Source organism: Prionailurus bengalensis, chromosome D1 (genome assembly GCF_016509475.1).
Source record: "Prionailurus bengalensis isolate Pbe53 chromosome D1, Fcat_Pben_1.1_paternal_pri, whole genome shotgun sequence".
NCBI lineage: Eukaryota > Metazoa > Chordata > Mammalia > Carnivora > Felidae > Prionailurus > Prionailurus bengalensis.
Genome location: NC_057346.1, coordinates 90,720,702 through 90,733,966, shown reverse-complemented (window position 1 = coordinate 90,733,966; position 13,265 = coordinate 90,720,702). Strand labels below are relative to the sequence as shown.

At 40.2% G+C, this 13,265-nt stretch overlaps 1 protein-coding gene across 6 annotated transcripts in view; it reads right to left on the bottom strand.

The window, feature by feature from the left end:
• Nucleotides 1–13,265, bottom strand: part of LOC122483715 (intraflagellar transport associated protein) — a 66,997-nt gene that overhangs the window by 38,098 nt on the left and 15,634 nt on the right. For all 6 annotated transcript variants that reach the window (XM_043580985.1, XM_043580982.1, XM_043580983.1 and 3 more), the window contains exon 2: nt 11,481–11,636. In XM_043580985.1, coding sequence (XP_043436920.1) covers nt 11,481–11,613 — 133 coding nt within the window. In that variant the 5' untranslated portion in view covers nt 11,614–11,636. The remainder of the gene's footprint in view (nt 1–11,480; nt 11,637–13,265) is intronic.

Sequence of the window (13,265 nt, the reverse complement as noted above, 5' to 3'; positions counted from 1 at the left end):
TAGAACTCATGACCCTGAGATCCAAGACCTGAGCTGAGATCAAGAGTCCCACGTTTAACCGATTGAGCTACCCGGGTGCCCCCCTTCCCCCCGCTCGGTACTGTGTTTTGATAAAGAGGTCACATACATATAACTACTGATATAAAACTAATAGAAGTCAATATAAAATCATGAACTTTTTAAAAAAATTCTTTCAGCAATACCAAAAGGCAAATAAACAAAAAATCAATAAAAATCTTCAAAAATAACACCGCTTCCTTATTCTCTCCCTGGGGATGCCAGACTAATTAGCAGGGATTTTTAATTGCCTAGTGGCTTTTATTAGCAAGTCCTCATACTATGCTTCCTACAACTTCCTCTTGAGGTTAACATCCCAGTGGCCTATGTCTCAGGTCAAGGCAAGTTTACTGCTATTTGCTGTGCTGTTTTCCATCGTGAACTTCACTGTTAAACTCCCATTTGCAAAAGCGCCTCCCAAGCTGCCTTTTTTTTTCTCACGTGGCTAACAGAAAAAAAGGAGAAACAGAAAGACACTGCAAATGGCCTGTGAACTAAAAACACCACTCAATATTCAGTAGGGAATTAAGTGACTGATAACAACAGCGCAGAAAATGTGGCGAACGTGCCACCTGGAAGCATGAAGCTGGGTGGTTCGTTTCCAACTTCCTCCGCTGTCTGCGGGTTGCAGGGGTATCAAAACAATGTTAAGCCCGCCGGTCTCTGTCTAATACTCGACAGGAAACAACTGCAAAAGGCTACACGGCAGGGATTATTTTTTGTTGTTGTGTTTTCTTTCATGAGAGAAAGCTGTTTTCATGCTCCGCTGAAATTCCTTTCCTGCTCTGAAGTGGGTAAGAGTGCCAGCTGCTTTCTCTATTTTTCTCTGTGGTATTTTTCTATCGCAGATTTTAAATTCATTCTTCAGACTGGGAAGAGACTCTTTGGAACCCTATGGAAGTTGAAAGATGCGTTTCTAGCGTTCAAATTCAAAACAGCTTTGGGGACCAAAATGATGTGTCAACTTTGGAAACGTGTTGTTTTACGCGCTGTCACCACTTTCCTCTTTAATTACAGTTTTTAGAAGTTGTCAAGTATGAGTAGTGATATTCCTTTGGCTGAACTGACAGCTCAAAACTTATCAGTCCGGAAGCGTAAAGCAAATCCCAGCCCAAGATTCTAAGCTCTTGACAGAGCAGACGCCCAATAAGGAAAGAAACAAAAGCCTCCTGAAATGAGACTTGTGTGCCTTCAAACCAGTCACTCGGCCTCCGTGGGCCTCCGCCTCTCCAGGCAAGACACTTGTGACTCATCTTTGACGCTTCTCCCTATTCCTCTGGCACTCACCTTGTGCCGGGTGCTGTCAGGGTCTCATTATAGGCTTTCCCGCTTCCCGTATCCCCCTCCACTGCCCTCCTCCGTACCTCCACGGATGTATTTCTGCTCAGGGTCCTTGCTGGTCTCCCTGACTCCAACTGTTTCTCTCCTTCTTTGCTTCTGCCTTTCAAAATCGCTTGCAATGTCTGTCTCTCTGTCTCTGTTTCTGTCTCTCTCCCTGTGTATGTGTGTGTGTCTACGTGTGTGTGAATTCTACTATGGCTCCCATTAGCTAGTATACTAAATCCAAACAGGGGGCATCTGACATGGTCTTCTTCATGGGCTTCTTCTTCTTCTTGTACCCGTCCATTAAATGTGGATGTTCTTTGGATCTCAGAGGCCCTCCTGTTTGGCATTCTACATTCTTTTTTTTTTTTTCATCTATTCAACAAATATTTGTTTTCAAGTAGGCTTCACACCCAGTGCAGAGCCCAAGGCAAGGCTTGAACTCATGACCCTAAGACCAAGACCTGAGCTGAGATCAAGAGTCAGACACTTAACTGACTAAGCCACCACCCAGGTGACCCTCAACAAATATTATTAAGCATCTATTTATTCTATATTGCCAGGCATTGCTTCAGGCACTAGAATAACATCGGTGAACAAAATCCAGCCTTCATGAAGCTTACACTCTAAAGAACATTGAAATAATTATCTTTTGAGGAAGTGCAACTATTCCCGTGGTCCACAGTATCTGCATGCCAGTGACTCCCAGATCTTGAGAAGAACTGCCTGATGCTACGAGGAAGACAGAAAAGGCAAAGTGGTTGATTATGGGCTTTGGAGCTACACTGACTCGGTCCATAATCTAATTCCACCAATAACTAGCTACATAACCTTGGAAAGTCTGTTAGGGATGCCATAACAAAATATCACAGACTGGGTGGCTTAAACAACACAAATATATTTTGTCACAATTCAGGAGGCTAGAAGTCCAAGATCAAGGTGTTAGCAAGGTTCGGTTTCTCCTGAGCCTCTCTCCTTGGCTTGCAGATGGCCACCTTCTTGCTGAGTCCTCCTGGGGCCTTTCTCTGTGTGTGCACATCCCTGAGCACATCCCTGAGGTGTCTCTCTCATAAGGACACACATCATATTGGGTTAGGACTCCACCCTTAGCCTCAATCTCCTCGTTATAGACCCTATCTCTAAATACACTCACGTTGGTGGTTCAGTTTTCATTGTATAAATTTTGGCGGGACACAGTTCAGTCCACAATAGTAAGGTGTTTATTAACCTTAAGCCTTCATGTCCTCACCTGTTTAAAAGTTGGCAATCGTAAAGATCAAAACATAAGAAAAAATTCACTAGGCTATTGTAAGAAATGAGATGACCCAGGTAAAGTGCTTAGCACAATATCTAGTGCCTACTAAATGCTAGCTGCTTATCAATAATAATATTAGACTAGTTTTCCTACAATCTCACCTTCCCAGATGTTTCTGTGGGAGTATAGTGATACAGAGGAGGGTCAGATGTCTGGAGTCTGAACCCCTGACCGGTCCTCAGGCAAGGTGTTAATTTACAATGGCTTTCAGTTCTCTGAGCTACAAAAAGGGTAAGTAATGGCTCTTCTTTGCATCATTGGCACAATTAAAGTTACTCAAGACAAATGCTTAGTGAATACATCAGTGAATTAAGCTAAAATTAAGAGCACTGGAATGTCTCTTCTAACATAGTTTAAACAGAAACAAGGGGATGCCTGGCTGGCTCAGTCATAAGAGCATGTGACTCTAGATCTTGGGATCGTGAGTTTGAGTCCCACGTTGGCTATAAAGATTACTTAAATAAGAATTGTTTAAAAAATCTAAATACCTTAAAAAAGGTATTTAGATAGCCCTGCCTTTTAAGGGACTGCATTATCAGAATTGTAGTCTAAACCAGAGGTTCTCAAAACTAGTGGTACAGCTGAATTAGTGAAAAGCGTTATGAATGTAAAAATTCCTGGACCCTTCACTATAGAGCCTCTAATTTAATAAGCCCAGAAAGTATCTGGAAATCTTTATTCTTTTTTTTTTTAAGCTTGCTTATTTACTTACTTATTTATTTATTTATTTAATTTTGTGAGAGAGAGTGTGTGAGTGGAGTAGGGGCAGAGAGAGATGGAGAGAATCCCAAGCAGGCTCTGGGCTGTCAGCACAGAGCCCGACGTGGGGCTTGATTTGTGAGATCATGACCTGAGCCAAAATGAAGAGTCGGATACTTAACTGACTGAGTGACCCAGGTGGTCCTGGAAATCTTTATGCTTATACAAGTTTGACATTATAAAAGTTTTTCTGATATTTAGCCAAGTTTGAGAACTACGGATCTAGAGCAGTGATGCTCAGTAGAAATATAATGTAAGCCACATACGTGGTTTTAAATTTTCAAGCAACCACATTTTTTAAAGTTTTAGAAAGTGAATTTAATTTTAATAACATATCTTATTTAAGTCAATTTTCTAAAATATTGTCATTTTAAATGCAGTTAAAATGAAAATATTACTGAGATATTTTATATTCTATTTTTATACAAATTCTTCAAAAACCTTGCATATTTTGCATTTATAGCTTATCTCAATTCAGATGAAGAAAAATTTTTTTAATTTTTTAAAAAATTTTTTAATGTTTATTTAGTTTTGAGAGACAGAGACAGACAGAGCATGAGCAGGGGAGGGGCAGAGAGGAAGGGAGACACAGAATCTGAAGCAGGCTCTAGGCTCTAACCTGTCAGCACAGAGCCCGATGTGGGCCTCGAACTCACAAACCAAGAGATCATGACCTGAGCCAAAGTCGAACACTCAACCGACTGAGTCACCCAGGTGCCCCCAGGTGAAAATTTTTCATCAGAAATACTTGATCTGGGGCACCTGGGTGGCGCAGTTGGTTAAGCGTCCGACTTCAGCCAGGTCACGATCTCGCTGTCCGTGAGTTCGAGCCCCGCGTCGGGCTCTGGGCTGATGGCTCGGAGCCTGGAGCCTGTTTCCGATTCTGTGTCTCCCTCTCTCTCTGCCCCTCCCCCGTTCATGCTCTGTCTCTCTCTGTCCCAAAAATAAATAAAAACGTTGAAAAAAAATTAAAAAAAAAAAAAAAGAAATACTTGATCTGTGTTTATAGTAGTTTCCCGCTTTTCCATGAAGAATTTGTTCCAAGACCCCCAATGGATGCCTGAAACCCCAATCAGTACCAAACCCTATATAAACTGTTTTTTCCAGCACATACATACCTATGGTAAACTTTGATTTATAAATTAGGTACAGTAAGAGATTAACAACAACAATAATAAAGTAGAATAATTACAACAATAACTATAATAAAAGTTAGTGTGAATGGTCGGTCACTCTCTCTTTAAAATATCTCACTGTACCATATTCACTTCTTCTTGTGATGATGAGACAATAAAATGCCTATCTGATGAGATGAAATGATGTGAATGAGGCAGGCACTATGATGTAGTATTAGGCTACTATGACCTTCTGACGATAATTCAGAAGGAGGACCATCTTCTTGCAGATCCTGGTTGACCACAGGTAATTGAAACCACAGAAGGGGACTCCTCAGTATTTCATAAAATTTACATTTGAAAAAATTAATTCACATACCCAAGTTGTCCTAAACATATTTAAAAGTTTTCCAATAACTGAGCTGAATATGAGCATTTTTATTTAAACTTAAACTAATTAAAATTAAGTGAAATTTAAAACTCAAGTGGGCAGCACTAGCCACGTTTCAAGTGCTCAACCACCATGTGTGTCTCTCGTGCTGGACACTGCAGGCCGAATGATCACATATCTTATGGTAACTGTACATTCCTGAAATTTGTAATGGTGATAGAGCACTGGCACAGCTCCTTAAAGAACTAAATGTGAATAAAGTGAAAAATATAGAATAAGCTCTCTTATGATTATATAAGATTACTAAAATCTAAGAAAACTTGAAACCTATTCAGAGGTTTTGAAACTCTTAAGAGTTTGGAACAAAGGCCAGAACACCACCAGCTTATAAAGCCACGTGGATGGCCATTTGTACTGAATGTTCTACCTCGGGGGGAATTTAATTCAAATATTAACAAGTATGAAGGGAGAAGGGCGGTTGAGTTGATGGGCGTTTTTTCAAAGATATATTGAAAGAATAATAAAATGCTGAAAGCACAAAGTACTATTAGTAAAATGAGAGTAGCATAAGGAAAACCAGAAACGAAATTACACATCAAAATCAGAAATAAAATCTTTGATCTAGACATAAGAAAAGAAGCTAAAGTAGATAAATATAGCAGTGAATAGAAAGCTGTTATGTGGTAATCATAAAAACTGGTAAAATCACTTGGGAACTGGATCCTATGTGTTTTAAGATTGAAAGGAGAGAATGAAAACCAAAGGCTTATTTAAGAGTTAATCATAAAATCACACTATAGGGGTGCTTGGGTGGCTAGTCAGTTAAGTGTCCAACTTCGACTAAGGTCATGATCTTGCGGTTCATGAGTTCGAGCCCCACATCAGGGTCTGTGCTGACAGCTCAGAGTCTGGAGCCTGCTTCAGATTCTTTGACTCCCTCTCTCTCTGCCCCTCCCCCACTCACGCTCTGTCTCTGTCTCTCAAAAAATAAATAATGTTAAAAAAATTGTTTTAATAAAATCACAGTGTATTCATTTCAACTTCCAAACTATTTTAAGTTAAACAGTTGGTAAAGTACATAACTTTAATGAAAACTAATCATGCAGCCTGAAGAACAAAACCAGAACAATGACGGGGTATGTGTATGATAGAGAGAGATTGAGAACTAGATGTAACCACTATAACCCTCCCCCCACCAAAGTTACTACCATATGTAACAAAATGGGGTTGAAAAGACTGAATGTCAATTTCTAAGTCGCTGGCTTCCTACATGTATAATTTCTGTGTGACCGCAATATGAGTAGTAACTAACACTTTAAAAAATGGGAGTGCACAAAAACAGATGCTCAGATCAACGGAACAGAATAGAGAACCCAGAAATGGACCCACAAACATATGGCCAACCAATCTTTGACAAAGCAGGAAAGAATATCCAATGGAATAAAGACAGTCTCTTCAGCACGTGGTGCTGGGAAAACTGGACAGCGACATGCAGAACAATGAACCTGGACCACTTTCTTACATCATACACAAAAATAAACTCAAAATGAATGAAAGACCTAACTGTAAGACAGGAAGCCATCAAAATCCTCGAGGAGAAAGCAGGCAAAAACCTCTCTGATCTTGGCCGCAGCAACTTCTTACTCAACACGTCTCCAGAGGCAAGGGAAACAAAAGCAAAACTGAACTACCGGGACCTCATCAAAATAAAAAGCTTCTGCACAGCAAAGGAAACAAGCAGCAAAACTAAAAGGCAACCGACAGAATGGGAGAAGATATTTGCAAATGACATATCAGATAAAGAGTTAGTATCCAAAATCTATAAAGAACTTATCAAACTCAACACCCAAAAAACAAATAATCCAGTGAAGAAATGAGCAAAAGATATGAATAGACACTTCTGCAAAGAAGACATCCAGATGGCTAACAGACACATGAAAAAATGCTCAACATCACTCATCATCAGGGAAATACAAATCAACACCACAATGAGATACCACCTCACACCTGTCAGAATGGCTAACATTAACAACTCGGATAACAACAGATGTTGGCGAGGATGCAGAGAAAGAGGATCTCTTTTGCATTGTTGGTGGGAACACAAGCTGGTGCAGCCACTCTGGAAAACAGTATGGAGGTCCTCAAAAAACTAAAAATAGAACCACCCTACAACCCAGCAATTGCACTACTAAGTATTTATCCAAGGGATACAGGTGTGCTGTTTCGAAGGGACACATGCACCCCCATGTTTATAGCAGCACTATCAACAATAGCCAAAGTATGGAAGGAGCCCAAATGTCCATCGATGGATGAATGGATAAAGAAGATGTGGTATATATATACAATGGAGTATTACTCGGCAATCAAAAAGAATGAAATCTTGCCATTTGCAACTATGTGGATGGAACTGGAAGGTATTATGCTAAGTGAAATTAGTCAGTCAGAGAAAGACAAATATCATATGACTTCACTCAAACAAGGACTTTAAGAGACAAAAACAGATGAACATAAGGGAAGGGAAACAAAAATAATATAAAAACGGCGAAGGGGACAAAACAGAAGAGACTCATAAATATGGAGAACAAACAGAGGGTTACTGGAGGGGGTGTGGGAGGGGGGATGGGCTAAATGGGTAAGGGGCATTAAGGAATCTACTGCTGAAATCATTGTTGCACTATATGCTAACTAATTTGGATGTAAATTAAAAAAATAAATAAAATTTAAAAAAAATGGGAGCAAATGCCTCCCCTATCAGCTCGTGTGGTGATTGATCTTGGTGTGGAAGGAAATTAGAAACAACTCTCACCCTCACTAAGATAAGGCTACATCTCTACCTTAAAAACCTATTATTTAAAATATATATATATTAGTACCAACACAAAGGGAAATATGATCCAAAGGACAACCAACAATGGAGGCATTTTTAATATCGTTCAATTTGGCTCTTATCTGTCAAAACCTCCTGCACTGAACCACTGGTTCAGTGGTTACTGCAGGCTCACCATGGACATTGTCTCCAATGAGTAGATTTTACTGCCCTCCCCACCCAGGCAGGGGCTGGATGGCCTTCCTGTGAGCTCTCACGGAACGCCCTGCTTTTCTCTATTATGGTATTTATCATACAATAGTGTAATTTTTTTGTTTACTTATGTATCTCTCATCCTGGACTATGTATGCTTGAAAACACAAAGTATATCTTAATTTATTTTGGGATCCTTAGCACCTAAAACAATACCTAGACCATTAGGAGGTACAGAATTAATGAATGAATAAATGCATTAGCAGAAAATCAAATATAAGTTTTCACATCTATGTTTTCCTAACCTAAGCAAATGATAGAAATATGACAGACAAGAAGGAAAAGGCGCTTTTTTCCTTTGTATGGATAAAAGAATTACATTCACAAAGAAATTGAGATGCCAAGGATTGAAACTTAGCCTCTTATCTTTACCCTCAATAATATCAACAATATAATAAACATCTCACCAATAATGAATAAAACCAAAGTCTGCACACTGATTTTCTAATACAAATCTCACAACTTTGTCTTACTCTCTTGAACTGATGATACTATTGAGAATTCAATTACAACTGTCTGTTTGAAACACATAATTAATGTGTCTCTATAAACATTTTGATAGAACATTGTATTTATTATCAAGTATGTACCATAGTTAAAAAAAAAACAGAGTTGCTTTAAAAAACAAAACAAAACCCTTGCAAAATAGGATCAACATCAATGTATTGGGGTGAGACTTTTGCTACAATATTCACAGTTTCCAATGATTTTCCAACAGTCTGAAACAGTGATGTGAATTTCTTTCAATCAGGCTATAGTTTAATCTTTTTCCAGGGAAATATTTTTAATAGGATTACTGACCCTTTTAACAGTCTTGGAAAGAAAATGAATCTTATAAGCATTCTGGCATATAACTATTATAAAAATAAATAGAACAGTCAATCAGAGGAAATTGTAATAGACTTGAGAAACCAAACTTACTCAAGAAATGTACATGAGCCTGTGTGGTGATTACCACTTTCACAGAGAGAAGATTCTACACACCAGCAAAACAAGCGAGCACACCAAGACAAATGAAGGGCTGGAAAGAACGGGAAAACTTTGAACAAACAGCTTTCATCTCTTCCTTAAAACAAAACTAACCGAATTCAGTTCGATCAATTCTGCGGACTCCCAGGCCTGCCCCTGAGTACTATTTGGTTTTTCAGAAGGTACTTAAATGTTTCGGGGGTGGGGAGGGGAAGGATGCTTACTGATTTAAGACACATTTTTGCACTCACAATTCTTTGTGCTTTAAGAGGAATTTTTTCAGGTCATTAGTTTATAATGTGAACTGGTGCCTAGGGATATTTTGAAAGGGGAAAAAAAAAAAGAGTGTGCTTGGAGATGCAGTTAATGTAACTTGCATCATCATTTATTTCAGCTCAATTTGGGGCACAAAACTGAACTCAGAATGAAGTCACCACAACTGCACAATTTCTTTCTCAGCATGCAATGATCTTACAGAAATCTGAAAACACAATATGCCCCTTACCCCCAAAACAAAAAATATCATAACCCCTTTAAAACATTCAAGTCCTTGCAAGAAGTTCTTTCTTTTCCAGAGTATGAAAATAAAGTCAGCTTTGCAACTTCCAAAATAATTTGGATTATCAAAATGCCATTGGTGGGGTGCCTGGGTGGCTCAGTCAGTTAAGTATTCGACTCTTGATTTTGGCTCAGGTCATGATCTCACCATTGTGGGATCGAGCCCCTCATTGGGCTCTACACTGAGCATGGAGCCTGTTTAAGATTCTCTCTCCCTCCAGCCTTCTCCCCCCACCTCACTCCACCCCCACTTGCATACACACTCTTTCCAAAAAAAAACAAAAAACACACACACAAAATGCAATTGTCATACAAAATATATTAATTCTGCTAGTTTTGCCCTTGTTTCCACACCCCACCCCAACCATTCCTACTGCTTTGTTAGGTACAGAAAGGATGGAACTAAATCATTAGGCTCTGAGAAAGCAAACATCTTCCCAAACCCAAGTTTATAGACCAAAAGATGATTTGGCCTTAAGCAAGATTAATTTGATTGACATATCATGTCAAAACAGATCGTTCACAGCCTCAAAGTAAACAAGATATTTCCTAATTTCTCCATTAAGTGTAAATAAACACATCGCCCACAGTTTTCAAGCGTAAACAAAACAAATATCAATATTCCAAATACCCTTCTTTTACATTTGTTAAGGGCACATGAATCATGACTTAAAATCATGAAGTATCTTGAAAGTGTGATCACCCCGGAGATTATGAAACTCCCTATTCTCAATCAGGTACACATTGGAATCACCAGGGGAATTTTTACAAAATACCAATTCCTGGGCCCCAGCTAAGATTTAGAGTGGGCCCTGGTATCACCATGCTCTAAAAAACCCCTCAGGTGAGTCCGATGTGCAGCAAGGGGGAGAACCAATTGTCTCACAAATGTGGATCAGGGACCCAGAAAGGACCAAAGTTGAGACTGAGCCAATGGCAGGCCATCTGAGGCAGAACCCAGAACAAAGACTACAAACTCAAATGCCTACAGGAGCCAGCTGGGTGAATGAAGCAGGCAACGCATACACACTTCTTCACAACGTGCGAATGCCAGAGGGTATGACAAACAGGGCGCTCACAGGGCAAGGGCTCCCCAGCTCTAGCTGATCTTGCCATCAGAGAAATCAGAGGTAACAGGTCTTGCCTCTTGATAGAGAAGAAGACCATAAATAAAGATTTTCTATGTAACATTTCCCAACTTTTAAAGGTTGACTCAATCGAAAAAACACAACACCACTGTATGAGGCGAGCAAGACACGTAATGAAACACACAACATGGGCTTGGACTTTAGGCTTCGGTTTATCACTTCCAGTCTGGAGGGGTGTTTCCATTCTCCAGTGACCATAGCATCATTATCATCCCAGTGACAACAACCAACAATGCCTAGCATTGAGTATTTCTTGTGTTAGCCACTCTGCTCAGGGTTTTACTTGGAGTCTCTCAATTAACCTTCATAAACCTTTAAGGCACCATTATTACCCACCCCCCTTACTCAACCGCCTCTCCTGAGGTCACATACTAGAAAGTGGCAATGCCAGGACCCACAGGGATACAGTGTAACTCCATAGCCTATATTACGCTCTATTTCTTAAACATTTTAAACACGCTTTTAAAAACCTCTACTCTTTGCGCTTATATCTCTTCAAAAGCAAATGAATTATACGAAATGATTTCTCGGGTCCCTTTTAGTTCTCAAATTCGATGGCTCTGACTCCATAATACAACTCTTGGTTGTAGAAAAATGTTGGAATTTGCATGCATCAGTCTCAGATCCCTGATATGCATTAGCTGATCAAAGGAAAGGAATGAATGAATGCTTATTAAATAGTCTTTTTGAAAAAACAGCAAAGACATAAAATTATAATAAAATTCTTTATCTCTACTGCTCTAGAGAGTTGACTTCCCCATTTTACCTTTTGGAAGATGAGTAAAAGTGCTCAGAAATTCTTCATAGGTTTGTTCATGACAATTAACAAACTTATCCAAGACTTCTTCAGTTAATCGATCTTCATCCATGATCTCCAATTCTGATATCCGGGCAGGCATTCCTATTCACGAGGCCACTTTATCTATGGGACAAAGAAAAGCATGAGCTAGACAGAGTTGGGGTACCAGCCTCTCTTGAAAATGTAGAAATTTGCAGAAATTCAGTCTTTCAACGTGAGAGGTACTTCAAAGGGTATGTCGACCACCCATCCAACGACAACAATAACAGCTAATATTCATTAGCTACTTATTTAGCACTTACTGTGTACCGGGTGCAGTTCTGAGCCCTTCGATGTTAACTTCCGAAAAATCCTAGCTCAGGTCACAGAGCCAGTAGTTAGAAGGACCAGTTCCAGGAGTCAGATCTAGAACCCATGCCCTTAAGCACTTCACTGTGCTTCACCTCTAGCCATTGTGTGATACCCCTGCCCCCACCACGTGCTACTGTACTGTTGCCACCAAACAACTGACTCGTCTGTGCTTTAACACATCCAAGGACTGGGAACTCCGAACATTCCAAAGAAGCCTTTGGACCGCTCTATCAAAGACTCCTTCAAAATCTCTCTCCCTGCACATTTCCCCAACGGGGCCCTGAGCCCCTGGGGATCATATTGAACAATTTCAATCCTTCCTATACATAACATCCTTCCAAATATTTGAACAAGCCTATGCTGTCCTTTCTCAATTTTATCTCACTCACTTAATTTTTTTTTTCAAAACCAAGCTCAGAATTCGGTTTCTCGGGGTGCCTGGGTGGCTCAGTCAGTTGAGTATCCAACTCTTGATTTCAGCTCAGGTCAGGATCCCAGGGTCGTGTGATTGAGCCCTGCGTCAAGCCCCATGCTGAGCGTGGAGCCTGCTGAAGATTCTCTCTCTGTCTGTCTGTCTGTCTGTCTCTTTCAGGACACCTGAGTGGTTCAGTCAGACACTTGTCTGACTCTTGATTTCAGCTCAGGTCATCATGATCTCACGGTTAGTGAGTTCAAGCCCCATGTCAGGCTCTATGCTGACAGCTCAGAGTCTGCTTGGGATTCTCTCCCTCCCTCTCTCTCTCTGCCCCTCCCCCGTTTGCACGTGTACACTCTCCCTCTCTCTGTCTCAAAATAAACATTTAAAATTACAAAAAAGTTTCTCTCCCTCTCCCCCTCCCCCACTCTCTCTCGATGAAAAAAAAAAAAAAAAAAAGAATTCAGTTTCTCTCCGGAGGCTTTAGCCTTCCAACCCCGTCACCACAGAGAGCTAATCACAATTTCTCTGTGCTGCCTCATACTGTGTCTATGGTTACACTTAACATACTGTATTGGAAATAGTTGTATAGACTTCTGTGTCCCATTAGACATGAAGCCTGTGACAGGCAGGGCCCATGTCTTTCCTTCTTTGTATCCCAAGTGTTAAATAGCTCAGGACATGGCATACAGCTGGCACCCATCAATATGAAGCTAACATTACTCATTTGAGCAGGTAGGGTAGTCAAATACTGCTAGAAACTGGCAAAACTCAACTAAACTTGCCCAATTATTTCACCTGTGCCTTAACACGACACTGCTTCAAGCGGTTCCGCTCTCCTGAGCAGTCTACCCGGAAGAGATTTCACACTGCCTGCATCCCTTTAAAGTATGCCAGCCAAAAATGAAGACTCCTCCAGATATGCTCTGGATCCAGTGAGGTTTGACTAACTCCCACATTCTGAATACTGCGCTCCTACTATATGC